This window comes from Haliotis rubra, unplaced genomic scaffold (genome assembly GCF_003918875.1).
Source record: "Haliotis rubra isolate DU_JTF1 unplaced genomic scaffold, ASM391887v1 Scf155, whole genome shotgun sequence".
Lineage (NCBI taxonomy): Eukaryota > Metazoa > Mollusca > Gastropoda > Lepetellida > Haliotidae > Haliotis > Haliotis rubra.
The window spans coordinates 176848-200882 of NW_025765503.1; the positions used below are offsets into that span (position 1 = coordinate 176848).

Below are 24035 nucleotides of genomic sequence, written 5' to 3' on the forward strand. Positions count from 1 at the left end.
CATATTACTGAGTGCAGCGTTAAATAACAAACAAAAAACAATGTTGAACGAAAGGCCAAAGTGATGCAGCTCTCAGTTTTTTCCACTTCGGAGAAACCCATGAGCATAAGTATGGTGCTCAGAAACATGTTCAGAGCAAACCGGGATTTGAACCCACAATCACAGGTTTCTGGCAAGGCAAGGGAAGCAACTCCATTATAAATCATGATGCCTTAGACAACTGGCTACCCATGTTATATTATAGAGATGTAACCATGGCAACATTACCGGTAGCAGTGACTATTTCCCTCAGTAGATGCCTGATACTGTGGCAGCGGTTATAACATGGCGGCAGGAGACAGATCAGCAGGACATCACACAACTTCCGTAAGTAGTTCCTCTCAGACTCCTCATCTCGTAACCAAGGGTGCAGTACAAATGTCGGCGCTTTCTCTGTCTTGTCAACAACATCCCTGGAACAGTAAAACAATTCCACAACTTAGAGTTGCCATATTGCTTGAACCATTTCAGGAATTTCATTCTAAAAGTATCCCAGTCATATCTCTGAATGTTAGACAAAGACCAAAGTGATGCAGGTCTCCTTGTGTTCCACTTTGGAGAAACCCATGAAAACAAGTATTTGCTCAGAAACATATTCAGAGTAAACCGGGATTCGAACCCACAGTCATACGTTTCTGGCAAGCCAAGGGGTGCATCTACACAGTTAACCATCGCTTGAAGATGCCATGTTTCAGGACTTTCAATTTAAATACACACTGACATAATGATCAGAGTAAAAATAGGTCCTGCACATGTGACATTGGAGACCACCCTGTCATGTTCAAAACATCTCAAATATGTAACTACAGTGAAACCTGCCAACAACGGCCCTCTCTCATCCGGCACACTGTCAAAACCGGCATAAAATTTTGGTCCCGCCATTTTACAACGACATTATGATGATTAAAACATTGTCTAATCCGGCACCTGTCTATTCCGTATTCCAGCACGACTTTCCGGACCCAACAAGCAATTTTAACTGTAATTAACACTGTCTAAACCGGCATGGGTTTGAGCAGTCCAATCAAGACCCATAATCCAATACACTAATTAATCCTCTTGGCACGCTAGATAATCAGGAAGTAGTGATTGCGCGGTGAATCAAATGCTCTAAGCATTGACAAGTGTAAATGGCAGCCATGTTGGAAAATCATCGTCAGTGTCTAATCCGGCACCCTGTCTAAACTGTATTTTAATTTCGGTCCCATGGGGGTGCCGGTTTAGACAGGTTTCACTGTAGATGGAGGGGACTTGCAGCTTGTTACATGCCATGATAATCATAATTATATTTCAAAGGAAATGTACTTCCATTTCCTACAAGAAACAACAACACAAGAAACAAGCCTTTCACTCATCCCTCAGCATTAAACTAACAACTGCATGTCTACATGGGGTGTTTTTAATCCATACATGCACAGAAAAATTCATCTTACAATAAATTGATACATCAATAAATCATGATATGCTTGGGTTAATACATTTAAACTAAATTTTCCAATCAATGTCACCCCTATCATTGACTTGAACATAAACAAGCCTTTTTGGAGTAAACACATATTATTAAATAAGATTGCACAAACATTTTACTGGACATCGGACACATGATGATTATGACAGTGATCTTACTTTCTGCATGCTAATCTAATGTCCCTGTAGTGATTGTGGAGCAGGTCAATGACCTCCTGTGTGATGACCTTCACAAAGTCGACCCGGGAGAGGCGGGATCCAAGCTCCTCCACCATTAGCCACATGTCACATCTGGTGAAATAACATTCCAGAAAACTTCATGTATACTGTTATACCTCGAGAACAGACTTATATCAACTAAATTGCTTCTTATACAATTATTTCTTATATTTTCTCAAGGCTAACATACAAATATTCACACATTGAGCCCATGTGGGGAATCGAACCCGGGTCTTCGGCGTGACAAGTGGACACCTGAACCAAGAGGCTACCCCCGGCCCGATTAGGATCAGATTATTAATTCAGGTTTTTTATATGACAATGATAATATCCCACAAATATGGTTATCAAATGGAGACAAAAACACGACAACATAATCTTAGTTTCATAAGAAACTAAATAGTTTCTTTAGATTGCCTAGAGTCTTAGATCATTGGCTCCCTCCCTCCCACTCACTCATTCACCTTTCACTCACTCACACACACACACACTCTCATTCAACTCACCCATCCACTTTCTCTCAACTCACCCACCCACTTTCTCTCAACTCACCCACCCATACAATTAATCACACACTCTCTCTCTCTCTCTCAACTCACCCACACATAGGCTCGCTATTGTCATGTCTTCGTCTCAATAAAGAACTGTTTTATGTCACAAACGTTTAACTTACTGTACAGAGTTTACAAATCTCTGCTGGTTCTGTCCAAGCTTGGTGTACCAGGAAAGGATGAAGTCATTGATAGCGAGGTCCATGATGTCTTGGATGGCATTGTCCAGACTCCGGCTGATGACCACTTTCCTCGACGCCTCTTCCACTTTAGCCTGCTTCTCCTGGTTAAAGACAAAGGCACAGAGGAGTTAAAATGGTGTTTACCATCATGTTCAGGATTATTTCAATCTTACAGCAACAGTCTTCACATCTGGCGCCATGTACTATACCAGACTAACAGTGTTTGCCAACCAAGATGGCTGGTTTAACGTGGATACTGAACTGCCACTCGCCAGTGTTGGCTTATCTCCTTGTAGGTAACATCATGTATTTTAACTAGTGGTGTGACGATTCATCGATACACATCGATACATCGATCCATGGGCCACCGATACAGTGAATCGATACAAAATTTTACATTGTCGTATATCCCGATACGAAACTTCAAATGAGCCACGATACATCAATGTTTAACTTTGAATATTGTCGAATCGCGATATCTGTCAAGAAAAAAAGACTTACTTTGGTTTGATGATTAAAATATTTGCTTACTTATTTTCCCTTCATAAGTAAACGTTTTCTCGGAAATTCTTGCGTCAAGAACTTTGTAAGACATAGCGCTCGCATGTTATTTACATTCACAACATTCGTGTATAAACTTAATTTTCTCGTTTCCGAATGAACATTGAAAAACGCTGGCAGAATTTGACAAAATAATTTAAAATGGTTTTGTATTGATCCTAAGGTGTTTTTATAGTTCGTGTTAGAATTAAAGATTTTAGTATCATGATATTATCGATTGCCACCCTTATATCAAAATGCATACAAGTGTGGGGATTCAGATCTAAATACTTTTCTTGACTAAAATTTTAGTATCGTGATGTATCGTATCGCAGGTTGTATGCCAATTCCAGCACTAATTTTAACATCTTTTGGTATGACACAGTCTGGGTCAACCATCAAGCTTTAGCTCTCTGGATAGATGCTGTGGTCACTACTCCATGAGATAGTGACTATTCTAGGATAGGTCCCCTTCACCGACAAGGGATGTTCAGTGGTGTTACATACATTACGAATGATTACATAGAAATAATTTCTTTGAGTGTTCAGGTTTGTGAACAGATTTTACAACAAATAAATGAAAACCAAATGACAATATTATACTCAATTCTACCTGTCACATTACAATTTATAAAAAATTAATGCCTCATTATAGTTGGCACTCCCTCAAACAGCTTTTTGCCACACAATAACAGAAAAAACCTAATTGTCATGTTGATAAATGCACTGCAAACAAGAGAAAATGGCAGACTCCCCTCCTCTATGACATCACAGCAAAGATCTCAATGAAGCAGGGGTTTCAATATGCATATGAGCTGGTTGTGGGACTAAGGAAGGTGTTCGATGCTTTTTAGATAACGATAAAATCACTTATGACTTTATTTTGTGTATATATATTTACTTTGTTTGACCATTAATTTGTAATAAAAAGTTTGTATTCAACATATTTATTTCAAGGAGATCATGGGGTCTAAGGGATCTGCTCTTACTGTATTTGAATCTTTAGTCATACAAAGGTATTTCTGCAGGCAATGGTCAATTGGTCATAATAAACCACTTCCATAACTAAACAGTAGGAAACTGTTATCATGGGCATTCATTAATTTCATCCAATGATGGACTTATTTACAGAGGAAGCATGGCAAATGAACCTATCGGTAGCATTTACCCTCATTACCATCTCAATTACAACATCAAGACTGAAGCAAAGATCCTATTGGCAAATATGTTACAAATAATCACAATGATTCCAACAAAACAGTAACAGTTAATATCGACACTTAATTTTGAACACTGATGAAGGATAGACCATCAAGCACATACCATCATCTTCTGTAGCAGAATGGAAGCCAGGTTGACCTGTCTGGGTGTTGTGACGGGCTTGTAAAGCTTTCCCTGTACAAGATGCCATTGTATGGAGTAGTAGAAGGCAGCACCAGCAGCAGCAACATGGATGCCAACGTAGAGGAATGGTGACAGCCAGTTGTAAATATACAGAATGGACAGAAACACAGCTCCTAGAGCACCCAGCAATTTGTAATCCATACTGTCTCTAGATCTCACTCATATCCTAAGTATCTGAAACACCAATGATTATAATTATTTTATAGATTTATAATTTCTGGAAGTCAGGGTAAGAATTCGCCCGTAACCCCTGCTTGAAATGTATTCTATTCATTAGGATTATTTCGAGGGTTTAGGGTTAGGGTTAGGTTTGGGGTTAGGTTTTAGGGTTGGGTATAGGGTTAGGCATAGGCATAGGCATAGGCAGGCATGTAGGCATGTAGGCATAGGCTAGGCTTTTTATATAAAAAAACAACAACAAAGTCCTATATTCTTAGGCATAGGGTGATTAAAGAAAATATGGGTGTTACGGGCGGAAATCTTTCCGAAGTCTGTTCTCTGCCCCTGTTGTGATTTACGATTTTGTCAATTTGCAATTCGTCATTCTTATGTGGATACAAAAGAACTGTAGTAATAATATGTGCCATGACAGGCGTGATCAAACTGCAGCTAGAAAGTTCTTTTGCAATCGTGTAAGCATTCATCTTTCATCTGAGCCTACGGAATCTTCATTGTGATTAATTCATTCAAAACAGTCTTACAAAAGTATCAAGTCACGAACATTTTTCCCAGATGGAGGCGCTGTTTATGCCAAGCCAAATCTGACAGGTGCCCGAGGTGAAGTCAGGTGCAGATTGACTTTGGATCTAATATATACGTACTGTATACATAAATCGTAATGGAACACCAGTGTATGTGTGAAGCGCATATACATGTAGCTTTACCTCGCCTGCACAGAGAGGCGTAACTCGAGTGACACCACACGTAACGTCAACACTCTTCACATGATGGAAACTGTGTGTATGTTTATTACAAAGGGTCAAATCAAAGGTCACTTCCTTGTTTTTAAACCTCGCGCTTTCTCGCACATTAATGTATACTACCTACGTACAACTAGTTATTTATGTGATTATACATGGGTGTCCGCGGGCTGATATGTACATACATCTTATAATTTCCGTATATCAGATTATGCCTTTAATATCAAATGTATTATAAGATTTATGTACTATGGGAGCATAGTTAAGTCTTGTACACAGCGATTAACGAATAACCAGCTCAGAATATACAGTCAGGAAAATATGTTCATTGTGCCGACAGGTGCCCGGATCACAGCATGACCCGTCGTCTGCCCTGATGATTGTTTGGCGGGTGATAACTCATTCAAAATTAATCTCACGGGCTGGAATAAGGACATGATTTAAATTAGGGGCAGTGAAGTTACAGTTCATAACCATGGATGAATCAAATGACAGCAGTTGGTTGAGCAAGCCGAACGAGGCTTTGCTGGAAAGTCAATATCCACTGCACACTGCTATTCGTGATGGCGATATGGAAAGAACTGTGTCTTTGTTGAAAACAGGGCGGTTTGATCTGTACGAAGAGGACGGGTTTTACGGATGGACACCTGTTCACTGGGCAGCACACTTTGGAAAAGTAATAACTTCAGCTATTGTCAAACTTTTTGTCAGTTTTAACTGAAGGCTATATTCAACCCCGGGCAAAACATTTTGCTGATAAGTGTGTAGGCATATTGTTGACAAGGCCGTTCGGTCTATTTTTAGAACAGTGGAAAATAATACAACCCGGAAAGAAAATGAGGCTGTCGAACAGTATGTCTACGTGAAGAGGCAACTTTCATGTATACATGTGAATTGTAACTGGCAACTCAATGTTAGTGCGTACGTCTCAATGCAATGGTAGTGTTAAAACACATATACCCTTGTATATTTAAGACATGGGTGGAATAATTTTGATTTAGCCAACTTGAGAGAGTTATGATGTCGGCTAGCATTGTCTTGTAGATGTACAAGCCATGATAAGCCTTTTAAATCTCTCCAAGGTTTTTAATTTATTTCATTTAATTGCCATACTACTACTCTTACATTTAACACTAAGGTCAGTTAAACCTCTGGTAAGTGCAAAGTGTATTTTTACCTGATATATTTCGTTTAACAGAATTTTAGATTTGACACAATTTTGAGTTGAATTTTCGAAAGACGGACGCATGCCTCAGAATCTGTGTATCAGTCCAGCTGGTGCAAAAAGCTATAGTCACCTAGCCAAAACCTATCTGTCTGGCTGACATGGTTACTGCATCAACTTTTATTATCCAACTTTACAGGCATGAAAGAAATGGATTCAGGTTTCAGTGGTAGAACAAATGTTGAAGTCACGCACAGTGAACCCTATTTGTTAGATTTTTTAGAACGTGGTTATGTTTGGTTACCTTTCCATGTTTATTGTTTATGATATTGTTTCTTGTATTGTCACATTCAGGCTGTGACAATCTGTGCTGTTCCAAACATGTTACATGTTGAACAATGCTGTAGGCTTTGGTCATCATGTGTTGCTGTCAACTGTCAAGATTTATTGATACACACCTGTTGAACATCAATCATCCAACTTTGTTTTGACAATAGGTATTTATTAATTGTCATCACAGATGACATTGAGAGATACATGGAATGTGGAGTTTCAATTTATATGTGCAATTATGGTGCCCAATTATGCCAAATGTTTCATTTGTTATTATCATCGATACATGTTTTCTCTATTTCCAAATATCCCTTGCAATATATTAGAACTGTTACATGGTTGCCTCATATGAAAGCATAATGAATAGCACATAAACATGGTTAAACCACTCAAAAATGTTATTTCCGCACAATTGTTTCCTAATATTCATATAATATGGGAGACTATGGATGTATTTGATACTATTACTAGAGGTATGAGATAAACAACTGATAATACTTACAAATGTCAACTTAGACATGCTTTATGTAAAAGGTAAAAAATTCTGCAAAAACCCTCCAGTTTGGGATCCAGTCCAAGGCTCATCTCAAATTTGAGATAAGCAGGCAGATATATATAGGTGTTGTATGAGTATATTTATTATATATAACCACTTTATATTTTATATACAAAAATGTATCCCAGGAAATACCTGGGCAATATATTTTCTTTTTAGTAAATAAACTGCATAGATATGCAGACATTAGGTTAGTAAGCTTGGCTAATTGTACAAAAGCATATAGTATAGTACTTATTCTACTGAAATTGATCATATTGAGTTTCTTCAAATCACTGTAACTGCTAATCGATCCAGCCTAACTGATTTTTCTTTCAATGGTAATGACAAGCATGATAACATGCATTGTGTGAATTTCTGAAGAGTAAGGTGAGAGAAGAAAGATCACTATTTAAAACCTTCCTGACGAGCAACATACACCATTGGTGATATGAAACTTGTCTACAGCTTATTCTCAACATGCGTCTAGTAAAATAAGTAGATTTGGGGTGAATGGTACTAGTCCATCGATACTTGACTAGTCCAGGACTTGACACACTATATCCTTTCATTCTAATTTACCTTTTTCTTTTTTCATGATTTTCCTTCAACATATTTGCTGTGATCACAGTTGTGGTTTTCCAAATCCTTCTTTCCATTTGTGTTTTAGGCAAAACAAGCTTTCCATAACCTCAAGCATTTACCAGGTCTTTTTCTTATATATTGCTGAAGCCCATTTCTGGTGTCCCCTGCCATGATATTGCTGGAATATTGCTAAAAGCGGCATAAAACCATACTCACTCACTCTTATATATTGCCATGATATTGACTCTTCATAACAAATAGTCTTAACATTTTTATTTAGTCCAAAACCCTGGTATAGTTATATATGTTTCTGTCTCAGCAGATAACTTTTTATTAAGATAGATAATATGTTAAACTCTAAAATCAATTGAAAAAGATTCCAAAATATATATTGGGGTAATACATTTGAAAATGTCAGATGAAAATGTTTTTGGATAACACAGCAGTTTCAGTTTGGTATCTATTTGAGACATTGGTTTTATCTTATACTTTTTAACCTTTTGATCTGATCATGCTGGTTAAAGTTTATAACTTTGCCCTCATTAATAATCAATAACTCATCTGGAATGTGTCTTTGTGTTACTTCTTGCCACCAAAGTCACTGTAAATGGGTGATCTGGATATTTGTGGATATTGCTAAATCACTACAGACTGTTAGACATGCACATAGTACTTTAATGGCAACCTATTTTTTCATTTTATAAAACAAGTAATTTTAGACTTGCTTTGCAAAATTTCTGTTTGTTTATATGTAGTTTAGGTTTTGCAGAGAACATGTAGAAGAAAAGGTCCAAGTTTTCTGTCTCTGTGTTAATGTATGTAGTACTGTTCATTTCTTGTAGTTAAGTGTTGTGTGTGCATTGTGATTTTAGTTGACGTGCCTTATGCAGTTACTCCAGCATGGTGCCAGCTGCGATGCCGCTACTCTTCGCTTCAACCAAACCCCTGTCCACATTGCTGCTTTAGATGACAATATATACTGCCTAAAATGGTTGTTACATTGTGGTGCTTCCGTCAACAGACAGGTAAATCACAAATAGTAACTGAAATGTTAACTTTGGTTTGTAGCTTGATATCCTGAGAAAGCTTGTGTCAATGTCGAAAGATGGCTCCCCAGTTGTGAGATCGAATCGATCCCAGGTAACTCCAGCTCATCTGGCTGCAATGTCAGGGCACCCCCACTGCTTGCAGTGGGTACTTCAAGCTGGGACTGACCCCTGTATTCAGGTAAATAGTGCATGCTGTAGACTAGACTGATGTTTAGTCTCTGAATAAAAATAATTTTGATACTTTCAAATAAACCCATTTGAATTGAAAAGGCGCCCCTGTGAGATTGGAAATTCAGAACCTGAGGAAATCAAAGACTTTCTTCAGCTGGGGCTTTAGCATTGCAGGGAGGGCAAGGCAGTAGGGAAAATAATATGGTTCATGGACTGTGAGATAGGCTAGCTGTAGACAAGCCTTGCCTTCTGAAATTTAGCACAGTGAGCCAGACTAATAGATATGCTATCATATTAGTACATGTATCCATGAAGGGTCAGTGTTTAAGAGTAAAATCTGTTCATAAAGCCTATTTGGTGCTAGTGAACTGTAATATCCTTTGAATTGAATCCATGTCATATAACTGGTTTGAAGTAATCTGTTCATATTGTATGGAATAGATATTTTCATAAACATTTTGGCAATGCAGGCATGGTCAGCAAAAGTGACTCAGCAGTTCTATTTTAGGGCATAGCAATTTCAGCTATGCTGCCAGGTTTTTCACCTATGTAAGGCTGCAAACATTAGAATCTCATATTGTAAGTATCACATCTCATACACATAAACCTTTGTCAACACGCTGCACATTTTGACATTAGAAATGAGCAGTTTGTATATATGATACTTGTATGTTATGGAGCAAGCTATATCATATTGTGTGAGACTGGAATTTCCTGAACAAAAGCACTGACCGATTTATTGTAAAAGTAATATACAGATTGCAGTACCAGTGACGGTTGTTGTCCCCCGGCGGAACGGGGTACTATGTATTCAGCGGCGCCCGTCCATACATCCCGATGCTTGTTAACGTGATATCTCATGAACTGTTGTACCCAATGTCTTCAAATTTGGTGACAGTCTACATACGGGTATTACCCAGACACCAGTCGACTTTGGTGACCTTGACCTTATCTTCAAGGTCACCACGACACTTTGAACACTTGTCAAACTCTTGTTAAAGTGATATCTGACGCACTGTTGTATCCAATGTTTTCAATTATGTTGACAGCCTACATTGGGTGATTATGGCAGACACCAGTCATTTCAGGCATCTTGTATGTGACCAAAAAAATAAAAAGTAGTAAATATAGATATTCCATTCTTTAGTGGCGGGGGACATTGCCATATCACTGGCAAACACTTATTTGGTTGGCTCTCAGCCATTTTATCGGATTGTTGTTGGTGAGGTTGGCTTCAAATCTTCTGTAATAACTGGAATTGCATGGGGTTTAAATTAGTTTTTGTCCAAAATCAGACATTGAACAGTCATGGCTTTACAGTGATTCATCAAAAATGGGCTTGTGAGTTAGTGAGTATGGTTTTTACGCCTCTTTTAGCAATATTTCCGCAATATCACTGCGAGGCACACCAGAAATGGGCTTTGTTGACAGAGGGTGAGTGAGTGAGCAAGTATGGTTTTACGCCGCTTTTAGCAATATTCCAGCAATATCACTGAGGGAACACCAGAAATGGGCTTCAACCATTGTACCTATGAAGGGAATTGAACCTTGGTCTTCGGTGTGATGAGCAAACGCTTTAACCACTAGGCTACCCCAACACCCCTGCCGACAGAGGGGATATTTGTATGTTCTTCAGATATTGCATAGTGACCTGACAATGATTGTCTAATGACTGGCACTCAAGTATTCCTTGCTTGATTTTTACTTTCTCCTTTTATACTATTAAATATGTAAAATGTAAAAGATTTTAGTGCAAGATCATGAAGCATTTGTTCTAATTATTTAATATATTAGTAAAGAATTTTGAAATTGTGAATTGGTAACAAATTAAGAAACAAATATTTTAAAATTATTTCCCAAGTATGCATACACATTTTATGAGTATAGGATATAGCAATTCATATCCATTAGATCCCTGCCATTTGTGGCAAGAAATTTTGTTGTCTTCAGTATATTTATACTCCCACTAGCGTTCATTCTGTCCTTCCGTCCCAAAACTTTGTCCGTAGCATATCTCTTAAAGTTTACATGCTATGTTAATCATTACCCATTGATGTGCCTTTTGCTATTTTAAAGTTTTTTCAGAATTTTGGGGTTTTTTTTGCTGTTTCCATGGAAACATGACTTAGTGCCAAATGTGTTTGATGGTTTTGTCCGGAGCATATCTCTTAAAGTTTACATGCTAGGTTCACCAAACTTCACACATATGTTAATCATTACCCATTGATGTGCATTTTGCTATTTTAAAGTTTTTTCAGAATTTGTTTTGTTGTTGTTTCCACAGAAACATGACTTGGTGCAAAATGTGTTTGATGGTTACCTGGCCACAGCATATCATGGAAACTATACATGCTAGGTTCACCACACTTAATACGAAAGTTAATCATGACCCACAGATATGCCATGTACTAAAAAATAACAATCGTCATCTACATCCACTTCATTGTGTGCAACATGAGACAGTCAAGTTCAATTGTATGTCAGGTTTCCACAGAAAATACACAAAAAATAATGTTTCCATAAATTATTACTGTAATCAGTACATGGCAAAACTATTATCTAACATGTATATAAAGTTTAGTAGAGTCAAGGAGAAAGTCTAGTGAGCTGCTGATCCTTGTCACATTATATATATCAATATCAGTCATTTCCATGTCCCAAAGTGGGAAGCGGGGGTATGTGAGTTGTGCTCACTTCTACACTTGTTAATGTGGTCCCACATTTCAGTTTTGGACCAAATGGACCCAACTTTAAGGCAAATACAGTGGATGCTGGTACTCATAGTGGTAATCACTATCCTCTGTCAGGCAACATGCAATAATCATGATAATGATTTGCTTTCTATACATTGCAGTAGTCAGCTTCTCAACAATGCTCAATACCATTAATCGTGGCAGTACATCTACGACACATTAACTCACCAATAGCTGGGCTCAACTGAACTACATGAACTTGCAAGAGGATAACAATTGATAGCCTTTTAAAACATCTGCTTTGTACTTCAGTATATAGGAAAATAACTATGACTCTATATGTTTATATGCATTCAGATTATGTATATGTCAGGGTAGAGATTGCGATTGCGAGATTCTACCAGTAGAGATTGCGGAAGTCTCTGATTAAATAGAAAAACCTATACAATCGCAATCTCTACCAGTAGAAGCTCAAATCTGATCCTACTAGTAAAGATTGCAATCTAAGTGAATATTTAGAAAAACAAAGTTTATTTTCGTATATTGTAGAATGACATCTTCCACTGAAAAGTGCACAGTTTGTCCAACTTGATTCTTACAAACAAAGTGAAAATAAAACATTGTTACTTTGTTTTCATTTGTGATTGTTATTGTAAATAAATATAACTCTAACCCAAATATATATCTGGCCGGTCATTTCTCCACCTTCCTGGGTTTTTTTTTTGTTATTTCACTCAAATATAAGAATAAATGAACAAGAAGAGTGAATAAACAAGAAGTTGTGTAAAATACATTTCATTCTTTATTTTTCAGGTCCCATCTGACAAAGTTCTTGGTATAGCATTTTGTTTTCATGTATCCATTATGACAGAGCTTGAAATCACCACTGGTCTTGATAATCACCATCTGTGTTATTTATGTTATTGGTTGCTGACGACATGGCAGTGTATAGTACAGTTATAGGATTACAAAAAACATTCGATAAGTAAAGTAATTATTGTGATAAATGGCAGCTAAAGGTAAATATAGAAAAAACTAAGGTATTCGGCTATGTATGGGTTAATCAAGATGTAGGTTGTATTAACAGTTTTATTTCAAGTTTTAAGGAAAGGTGTATTGCTATTGATAGTATATCAAGTTATTCCAAACTTCCATTATATAAATCTGTTAAAAGTGAAATTAAATGTGAGGATTATTAATTGCTAATTAGTGTACCAGTTTACCGTATTTCACTCTGTAAGTTCCGATGCTCTAATCATCAACTGCTAATCGAGGAAAGACGAAAGATCGGCCTAGCACGGATCGAAAGATTATGCCCTTTTTGCATTGTACCCATTATTGAGTTCTGAATATCACTTCTGCTTAGAATGTAATTTTTATAATAATCTTCGTCAGGCCCTGCTCCCAAAGTATTATTACACTTCTCCATCACTCCATAAATTTGTACAATTGTTGTCATCTTTGTTGTTTGCCACAGATCAATCAGAGTTTCTGCCATTTGAATTGGAAATGGTACTGGTAGAATCTCCGATTGCATTCTCTACTGTCTAGAATCGGAGATTCTACCAGATCACAATCTCTACCCTGACATATATATTTCTATTGAGAGCTTTCTCTAATACATATCTTTTATGTTCAGTCTAGATAAGCAAGCAAGCAATGCATGGCAAATTAACATGGAATATACATGTAATTTTGATCAGCTTTAGTATTGGATGTTTTCAAAAGGTATTTTGCATTAAATGTCCCAAATAGTCATTAACTTTTGTTTTCAAATGGTGGAAGGTAACAAAGTTTCAATTGATAATGTTTCTTCAGGATTACTGTGGGGAGACACCGCTACATAAAGCAGCTAGAGCAGGCAGTATGGAATGTGTCAGTTTACTGGTGGCACAGGGAGCTGCTATAGGGTATGTACTCATTCTGTCTGGCAGCATACCCGTGAAGATCCGGGTTAGAATTGATCTTCAGTAACCCATGCTTGTCGTAAGAGGCGACTAACGTGATCGGGTGGTCAGGCTAGCTGACTTGGTTGACACATGTCATCGTATCCCAGTTGCTTATATCGATGCTCATGCTGTTGATCACTGGATTGTCTGGTCCAGACTCGATTATTTACAGACCGCCGCCATATAGCTGGAATATTGCTGAGTGAGGCTTACAACTAAACTCACTCACTGTCTGGCAGGAGTCCCGTAAATATTTATCACTCCTACATTAAGTTCAGTGCAAGACAGCTATGTGTTTCTTGAACTAGACTTAAAGACTTGTGATCACTCATTGATAACTAGTGATTTTTGAGACATTTCATAGCTCTGAAAACTTTTAGGTAATAATTTTTATTTTAACAGATTTGAGTGGAAAGTGAGGATCATGTAATTCAATCGGAAAACAATTTCAAATTGCATTTTGTACGTTTTGCAATTAAATCAATGGGTCGTACACTCAGAATGCACGCTAGTTATGTGGCCTGAGGGTGCTAAATTGTGCTGATGACAAGTAGAAACTGAATCATGGTGATCCCTTACTGACTCGGAGTATTTGAAGGCTGTAATGCTGCAAGCTTTACCAGTTTACAAGATCAAGTCATTCTTGAAAGACCCACTACAAACTCATTGTGACAAAACTAGTGACTATTTCTACACAAGCCTCATGGGTCGGTCTATGTGACAAAAACTTCTTAAGGCTGAGATACACACCTTGAATGGGTCTTACGTTGTATAAATTGACATAAGGTATATCAGTCGTATGTCACATGCAGTCTGTGGATCAGTTATATTTCCAACAGCCATATTATTATAATTTTTGTTACCTCAGGACTGACAATGTAAAATGTTTGCATTAATTCACAATTTGTATGCATGTGGGTATTTTGCAGCCACTGAATTCCTGCATAGATTACATCTACAATTTTCTGAACACGTACAGTTTATTTTTCAGATTGAGGAATCACAGTGGTCATACTGCCTCGCAGGTAGCCTCTTTAGGAGGTTATTCAGAGTGTGCTATCAGTCTGGAGAAATCACTGCAGTTTCAACAGCAGTCCATGGCAGCCAACATCGTCCAGACTCACATCTGCAATAATAATAACACTGAAATGTTATCTCATCACATGAACGATGAAAATGTTGAGAAGGACCGTCTTGATGGGGATCATCATGGAAATGGAGACATAGATATGGACACTCATTCTGAAGAATCTATGCACAAGACACATGTGAATTGTTACCAAGTTACCAATGGCGTTGATGTGGGTGAGAATGGTTTCTCTGGCATGAAACGAGGAAGAGATGATTTGGAAGAAGAGGTCTTCAAAAGAAGGCGGTGTGATGGTTGGTATCTGTGATGCTAGAAAATTAAAGTAGCAAATTGGTCAACATATTTTTTAGGGATTCACCAACAAAGAGTTTGTTCAGGAAAATTTTCAAACATGTAGACTTAGGTATTGTAGTTTATATATTCTGGTTGGGTTTGTAAATGCAGTGTTTCAGATTGTCTGACAGGATAGACATAATTGTTTTTGCTAACTAGCCCAAAGCTTATTCTGGACACGTTGTTTGTGTAAAGTTACTTGAGTTGCAGAGAAATTAACTGTAGCCTTTAAATTTTCACTGGTCTTAAAGTAAAGACAGTCTGTCCCAACCAGGGTTTTTTGTATTCTTAACACTATTAAAGACCTATCCTTTAACAGGGCTCGATTTTGTACTTTGTTACTTGCATTGGTGCAACCCAATATTACAAAGTGCAACCTAGTTATTATCCTAACTTGAATTTTTGAGTGAGTAAACTTCTGAATAAAACATCTAAATAATTCAACAGCATATCTATTTCATTACATATTGCAATAAAAGCAGTGCAAATGGAATTTGTCTGGTGCAACTAGGTTTTTATCTTAGGTTGCACCTGGTGCAAGTAGGTTAACATGTTTTAAATCGAGCCTTAGCTATAAGGATCTTTTTACCTCCATTTGTGATACCTGCTTGACTGGCCCGTCGTTTTCACAGGTAATCAGTGTGTTAATCTATAATGAGTCCATCAGTCTGAAACACTGTAAGAAAGAATACTGACACCCATATCATGAGAGTATGACCTTACTAACATTCTCTGTGTGTTTGCTAGTAGCTGCATCTGTGCATGTTCCATGAATATTTTGACAGGCAATGTGTGTTTGATATCAGTATTTGGGTGTTGAGTAGTTGCAGGAATGAAGAGTTAACTTGAAAATTAAGGTACTTTTTATAGGACTTAAACATAATCTGATGCCCTAATGATAATGGATTTATATTGAAGATTCGCCCTGGTTGGTTATATCTGCACCAGACCTGTGCTTGTGGTATTCACAAAAGTGATAATGTTTTCATTCCTACATCACCTAAGGCTTTCCTCCCAATACAGTCACAATTAACTTCATACACTAAAGGAAGTAAGTCCAGACACACAGGAGTCATTTTCAGACCATGTCAGAATTCTTGTGCATAGTGTGCAGTCAGTGAACAAATTTATATTTATACATACTCCATATCTTGTTTTCTTTAACCTGAATATTATAAATCATGCTTTTTCAAAATAATTCAACCAGAAAATGCGAGGGTTGTTTTTAAAATGTAGACTTTCCTTTTTGCACATTGCACATTGCACTAGCACATTTTTGCAAATAACATCTGACTTAGGGACAAGAGACAGGTTGTGGGGCCTTGAGACCTTAACTCATTAACATCATCATAGTAGATTGTTTGAATGAACAGTATCAAAAAGCCGTCATAATCTCCTTCAATTTCCAGCAGTAGCTGAGCCTCGGGCAGAATCATGTTCACTCACAGTATATCTAGCACTGAAATGCTGATGCTGTTAGTTGCCACTTCCCTTCACTAATATCACGACTTACTGCTTTCGCTTTCCATTTCTTGCACAAACTGTCAGTTGAGATGTTATGCTTCCTAATAACAGTGAATTGTGTCCCCAAATTGTTTCACTGTGATACTAGAATGGTCACAGGTGACTCCTTCTTTTTCACAGAGCAGCCTTCACACCGTGTTGAGGCCACGTCTCACAATAACAATATACTGAGTTCATACAATGCTATTCTGGCCATCTCCGCCAATCCAAGCACTACGTCAGACAGTCATTCGCCAGGTACACAGTCTACACTTTTCTTCTGCTGACTTGTCTGTCTCTTTCTTGTGAGGTGAGCTGGTTTAGCTGTAACACTTGTTACCATAGTAACTTGTTATTATTACATCATTATTATAATGTTTTCTTATCTTGAAATGTGTATGGTGTAAATATTTGCTTTGTGCAGGGCTACATGTTGGTAAAGTGGTTCACAGGACTTACATGCAAGACATTTTATTAATTTCATTAAAAAATGAATGACTCTCTACTAGTGGTGATCCGATTAATTGAAATAATCAAAGATTGGTCACAGTGACTAAACGACCAAGCAATCGATAATGTTTTCTCATAATCAAAAACAAACAATTCAGGAACACTTGTTTTCATCAACAATATTTTTCACAAGGTTGGTTTTGTCTGTTACATTTCATAAGCACTACAAGCGTTCCAAGTCATGATTTAATTTATCTTAAAGACACCAAGAAATTTATGTTCCTAACATACTAGTCATCCTTTAAAGATGTGAAATTTTGCACACAAAAAACCCCCAAAATAACTACATGTTTTTTCCTTATTTTTGTGCATTAACAAATTTCATAAATGATGCTAACCAATTATTTTCGATGGTTGATCGGTGGTAATGAACCAATCATCAATTATGGGATTTTAACCAATTCCCAACACTACTCTCTACACACATCAGTATAGTGTTAAGGAGTGATGACAAGACTCAAGGTCTAATTTCCCACAAGTTGGTTTGATTGGTGTTACATTGCGTAGGTCAGGTAATCTAATGGTTAAAACATATTCTGTTTGTATCCTTAATATGACTCAAACCCCCACCCCCAAAGTACTAGAATCTGTACTTTTCTAATAAAGTGTAATCCCAAATATAACATGTTCAATCAGAGGTACAGATAAGCTGCCGTATCTGCGTAAATTACGCAAATATTTATGTGAAAACTCAATTCCTATTAAGTCCATTGCATACAAGTACGCATGAATTTTTGCAAATACCCAATAAATGTGATCTTTCTTGTGTACACACAAAAATGTCAAATCTTAGCTTATGTACTGGTGGATAGATAAAATAGCTGAAGTATATTGAGAGGTTCTATTTCAGGACATGAACTTGACAACTTGCAGTCTTTCTGATCGTTTCTCATATTACAGATCAAACGTAAATCATAAACACTAACATTTAAACTTTATTACATTTTTACGGTCAATGGAAAATGGCAAATACCCAATTCAGTTTGAGTGAGGCGAGTACAATTTGTGTGGTTACTTAAAGGAAAATTAGGATACCCAATTGAGATGAACATAAGAGAGTACATAACTCATTCATCCAAAAAGTTATCTGTAGCTCTATCACTATAATATAACGTGTATTCACTGAAGGCCCTTGTACAGTATATAAAATGGTCATACCCCACTTTGCCGGACAGCTGATGTGATGATAACGAATTAAGAGTAACGGGCTGCTAGTTTGCCGGCTATAGTCTGTTTTCAGTGAGTATTTGTCACCCATAGTCATTTGGGGGACATGAGCGTTTGGCAGACTGAGTTCGAACTCATTAATTACAAGGCATCAATTTGTTTTGAGTGAACTCGATTTCTAGTAACTAATTTGAGTGAACTCAAATTATATTCCAATGATTATTTCTGAAGTTGTGCCTGCATATTAAGAATGTAGACATGTTTTATTGCAAAATGGCAAATGCTCAAGTTAACATTCAGTTCATTCCAAATTCGAGGGGAGGTATGTAAACACTTAATCTATCTAGATCACAAGTTTAGGGTTAAGAGCACAAAAGGGACGAGTTTATTGGAAATGTGGTAAGACAGGTTGTCCTGCAACGGCCAACACCGTCAGTGTTGTTCTCAGCAGTTCCAGGAACATACACAACCACCATCAAGATCAAGTTCAGTTCAGAAAATATTTATGCATATTTATTTATGTCTTCAGTTACCATTTTCTCGTTTTCTGAAAATGTACAAAATATGTATTTATGAATTTTATCATAAAGATAAAATGTACCAAAAATGTTGAATTGGTGAAATATAAACAGTGTGTACTTTCTTAGGCCGAAACAGACTATAAGTTAATACCCTATTGTTTAAGGGATTATTGCACATCAGTGAATCTTTATCTATAACAAAAGCGTCCGGCAAAACAGGACCCCCCTATAAACTCCATCACTTCTGTCCCAGACTTGATACTGCTGGAGTAATACTCAAAGTGTCATGAAAATCCCACTCACTCACTCTGCATGTAACATATAGTGTAAAGCCTATCCTGAATGTCAGCAGTACGCATGTACATACTGTATATATATGTACACTCACGCCTTTTGTCTAGCTGCTTATGGTGGTGGTTTATTATGCATTCAAGTAGTCTTTGAAAAAGAGCACAACAATCAAGAAGTCCTTATCAGTACCCAAATGTCTTACATTCAAGTTTTAGAGTGTGCACAATTCTGATAAATGATATGAAAGTGGTTTCATGAAGTTTTAACACTAGGATATTTGCAATCGTAGCGCATTTGACTCAAAGGGTCTGTATGAGTTATTGCCTTCATTGGTTCTGCCCCCGAAATCTTTTTGAAATGTGATTTAAGATGTGATTTACATTGATATATTGTCCGCACATGTTTGAAGACTCAAAGTTCTGATTGACATATCAATAACCTTGTATCAGAATTGACAGATAAAATTCTGTCTGACAGTGTGCTTGGTAAATCATTTTAAAATGTATTCATATTTATATATATCCAGAAGCATAATGTGCTGTGTGTGAAATGTTTCCCATCTTAACTGGATGAAAAAGTCTATTTGTCTGTTTATTGGTTCACTTATGCATAGTAATGACGACTACCGTAATCTGAACTTGTAGTCTCAACAAAGTCTGAAATGTTATCAAAAATGAGTTTGACTAAGAGAGTGTTTCTTTTGTGTGATTGTTGCTGTGGGCCAGGTAGGTTATAGAGTCGTTTGGCTAATTTATAGTGCTCCTTTGAAGAGGGAAACATGGTTTTTAGTTTCCCATAAATAGACACTTTCAAACCCCCACACTGAATACTTTCTGACAAATAGAGGGATTTTTCTAGTCAGTATTCACATGATGCATGAAATCTGCCATATGTGATGAATTATTTCTTGTTACCCATCTTCTGCCATGATGACCTTCATGGCACCCTCAGGATTTCTTTGGCTTACTCCTAGATTTTTTCCACACAGAAGCAACAGTTATCCCCCCTTGCTCCATGGATCCGGATGAACCTTCCCACCCTACCAATCCCATGCCTTCGAGTGGATCCTCTACCTGTCATGTGATCAGCCAGAATCAAGACATTCCAGTTAAATGTTTAGCCCTGCACTCTCATATGATATGAGCTTTTGTCTAAAAGTATGGCAAATCTTGTTTAATTGCCTGTCTGCATTATTGTTATTAGTACTTGATGTTGTTTAGTTTGTGCAAAAAAATACCTACATCAGTCAAGTTTGTATGGAATGTATAACAGTTTCTTGAATCCATCACTATATATATATATATAGGACCTTAATGTATTTTACTCATATTTGTTTGAAATTTAGTATGAAAGCCAGTGGTTCCCTGTCTGTAGGGGATCCCTGGATGATTAAGACAAGACAAGGACCATAATTTGATCAAGGATACCCCATAAATTTGTAACACAAGAAGTGTTTATCTAATATGAAATCTACGTGGTATGATCCCTTTGGCAATTTCTTGATGGTATGGGTCCCCAGTATCTCATGCTTGTCACAAAAGTTTGAATTTGTAGATTTATCATAGCAGATAATACCGGTGAAGGTCCGGGTCAGAATATTGATCTTCAGTAACCCATGCTTGTCGTAAGAGGCGACTAACGGGATTGGTTGGTCAGACTCGCTGACTTGGCTGACTTAAAACTAAACTCACTCACTCTTACAGATAAGATCAAAGACTCAGGGTATTGCCTGGCCTTCTGATACATAGACAATTTCAGAAAACATAAGCAAGGTTATTAGTTTCAGGAGCTATTTTGATGCATGGTGATATCAATAGTTAGGTTGACATTAAAGCTATGGGTATGGAATATTGAATAGAACATTAAAATTGACACATACACTCATTCACACTCATATTCACTCCGTTCACTAAACCATAGATAGGTTGAATATATGACATGAAAACAAATGTAAAGAAGCAAGAACAATATCTATTTATATACAGTAAATCAAAACCTGAACTACTGAATAGATATATCCCAGTTACTTTGTACATGGTAAGATGTCCACTTGATATAGAACTTAGATTCTTATCTAAAGTAATATTTCTTTCAATGTGATTTTAATGAAGGTAGTTTCCAAATATTAATACAAGTCTAATTGTTTCCAGATTCCCACCCAAGCCAGCCACCCAAGCAAGCTTATGTGATAGCTGAATCGTCCATGTATGCCAGTCCCCAGCAGCATGATTGAACACCACAATACTGTGGTGATGCAGGAAGGTTATGACAGTCTCCTAGTCAACTCATTAGCAAGTCAATATTAAATATTTATTTTATAACACAACGCAAGGTCTCCACAAATATTTGCTTCCGTGCGGTCATTTTAGAAGACAGTGTTCTCTGGATTTGACAGCCAGCTATGTTACAGATCCAAGGAGAACTTATTGTTCAGTGTCATCCCTGTCATTGGATTAGCATAAAGTTTTGCTGTTTGATATTATAAACATGTTTAGATTCATGTTAATTTATTCTTACTTGTAGAAGTGTTAACTTTTGCAGCTGGTCTCACTGCTTAACCTGTTCAATTTGAAATTAAGCACAAATATAAAAAGTAGTGCCGTTTACCTTATTGTCACTGAGGAGAGGACGATACTGCTGAGCAAACTTGAGGAAAAGTTGATGTGATCAGTATGCCATGATCAGAGTCCATTTCAATTACAAAAGTGACTGGTTGAGTTTACTGTGTATGTGTATTTGTTGAGCATCACATTGACTGTCAAGGTCCGGGTTAGAATATTGATCTTCATTACCCATGCTTGTCGTAAGAGGTGACTAACGGTATCAGGTGGTCAGGCTCGCTGACTTGATTGACACATGTCATCGGTTCCCAATTGCGCAGATCGATGATCATGCTGTTGATCACTGGATTTTCTGGTCCAGACTTGATTATTTACAGAAATATATCCGCCATATAGCTGGAATATTGCTGAGTGCGGCGTAAAGCTAAACTCACTCACTCACATTGACTGTCCCACTGGCAAACATTTCACCGTGGCTAATATCAACTGCATAGATAATGCAGATCCACAGGTGCAAGTGTCAATTGTCTGAAGTTGCCAGTGTTTGCCCTAGGCATATAAATTGAGGAGTCATCATGACTCCCTTGTGTCATGAGAGGGAGTCATGGACATATTTTTGGGAGTTAACTTCAGTTTGGAACTTTCATCAAGACATCAACTGTGATTGTTTTATAACGACAAAAAACAAGGTAAGGCAGGTCAGGTATCTATCAGCACTGAGCGGTTAACTGGCAAACTAAAACGGAAAACGAAGTTTCGGTTATCTGAACTAAGGGCCCAGTAGCATTGTGTCAACAATGATGGAAGCTTCAAAATTCACTGCGTATTTGATAGAGGTGTGACGATACAGAAATATCACGATACGATACGTATTGCGATATCTTGGAACGATACGATTCGATTCGGTGCATATCACGATATGCTATCTTTAGTTATTTTCTTTCAAAATGTATATTTTGATAGGAAGTAACTGTAAATTGTGACATAACCGCCAATTTCTGGTGAAAATTAATAATTTTAAGGTCAACGATACGTATCACGATACGAAAAAAAGTATCAATATATTTATCGTCAGATAAAGTATCACGATTATCGATACTACGATATATCGTCACAGCGCTAGTATTTGAGATTATTTGTGCTTCAAATACGCAGGTTTTCTGCGTCATGGCAAACACTGAGTTTCTTTAGTAGTAAGTCCTCATCCTCGGCGGACATGACAATAGACAACTTGGAGATTGTGTCTTATATGAGATTCCTCATATACGTAGAAGGAGTCTCGGAGAATGATGCCTTGCAGTTAGGTTTCTAGCTTTTATGTTAATAGATACCAGAAGTAGGGTTAGTTTTGTTTGGTATATTACTTTATGGTTATTCACTAGTTGGTGTGTGTTTATTCTGTAATTGTTGATAAAACTACAATGAGCTGACATATGATTTTATGTATGTCCAGCAAGGTGACATAATATTACATTGATAAACGTTGTGATAGATTATTTGTGTTGTTATAAGGCTTTAGATGTGAGGTCTCCTTGTAACCCTGAAACTGGAAGGTGATTCTTTCATTTGAACATATTATGCAAACAATAACATGCATATCATAGTGAACCTCGAATTATAGTTTTCACTGATATGTGTTTTGGGAGAGTTAGTGTTTCACGAAACTCAATGTGACTTGTTGTGCCATGTGTTAAGATTGTTTGTAATTGCCAAAACAGAACTGACAATATATGTTACACAACTATTCTGAGGGCATGGTATCACTTTGTGTGGCGTGGTGTTTACCTTTTAGAACATGTCAGTGTAGCTTTTCAGAGGAAGAAATAGAAAGAATGCCTGTGCCACATTGAAGCAATATTTTCACGGACATGCATTTAATGGATAAGGGGAGCAAACCCATGCATTTGATATTTTTATTTGTTTCATGTCACATATAAATTGTTTTTTGTTAGTGTACTTGCCCAACCATACTGACCATTACATTGCCCAAAATATACATATATTTTTTGCATAACACTGGCATTGCTGTTGATGTTGTATGACCATATAAGGTAGCCGTGTTGAATTTTTCTGGAATTATTTTGAATTTTTCAAAAGAGATCTAATTGATTGTGTTATGTATTTGTTGTATGTAAGTTAATGTAATATTGAAGTGCTCTATTTTTTATATGTTGTTGAATTTGATATGTACTGTTTATTATGTTTTTTCATGCTTGAAAATTAATTTTACCATGTCTTGTCTTTGGCAGTAATCAAT

At 37.0% G+C, this 24035-nt stretch overlaps 2 protein-coding genes across 11 annotated transcripts in view; one reads left to right on the forward strand and one right to left on the reverse strand.

The window, feature by feature from the left end:
* The window catches only part of LOC124270790 (sorting nexin-25-like), a 43560-nt gene extending 38179 nt beyond the window's left edge, over nt 1-5381 (reverse strand). Inside the window, 5 exon segments of the mRNA XM_046705830.1 lie at nt 268-452; nt 1666-1797; nt 2399-2559; nt 4322-4576; nt 5287-5381. Of these exon segments, the coding sequence (XP_046561786.1) occupies nt 268-452; nt 1666-1797; nt 2399-2559; nt 4322-4543 (700 nt within the window). The 5' untranslated portion in view covers nt 4544-4576; nt 5287-5381.
* A 284-nt stretch (nt 5382-5665) lies between these two features.
* Nucleotides 5666-22037, forward strand: LOC124270812 (ankyrin repeat domain-containing protein 10-like). 10 transcript variants are annotated; one of them, XM_046705863.1, is made up of 7 exons: nt 5666-5998; nt 8813-8965; nt 13672-13763; nt 14794-15185; nt 16870-16986; nt 20191-20324; nt 21368-22037. In XM_046705863.1, exons 1-7 carry the CDS (start codon nt 5798-5800, stop codon nt 21404-21406), a joined length of 1128 nt encoding a protein of 375 aa, XP_046561819.1. In that variant the 5' UTR covers nt 5666-5797; the 3' UTR covers nt 21407-22037. The 10 variants fall into 10 exon arrangements, with proteins under 10 accessions (XP_046561819.1, XP_046561817.1, XP_046561816.1 ...); XM_046705861.1 differs by lacking the exon at nt 8813-8965 and adding an exon at nt 9009-9167 and having other exon boundaries at nt 20191-20374; XM_046705860.1 differs by lacking the exon at nt 8813-8965 and adding an exon at nt 9009-9167.
* Nucleotides 22038-24035: the final 1998 nt, after the last annotated feature.

What these genes read in the sequence shown, in the direction of transcription:
- LOC124270812 (XM_046705860.1), top strand. Translation starts at nt 5,798, where the DNA reads ATGGATGAATCAAATGACAGCAGTTGGTTGAGCAAGCCGAACGAGGCT. An exon ending in GTCAGACAGTCATTCGCCAG is followed by an intron (nt 16,987 to 20,190) that starts GTACACAGTCTA and finishes GCTTACTCCTAG; the next exon opens with ATTTTTTCCACACAGAAGCA. An exon ending in GCCAGAATCAAGACATTCCA is followed by an intron (nt 20,325 to 21,367) that starts GTTAAATGTTTA and finishes AATTGTTTCCAG; the next exon opens with ATTCCCACCCAAGCCAGCCA.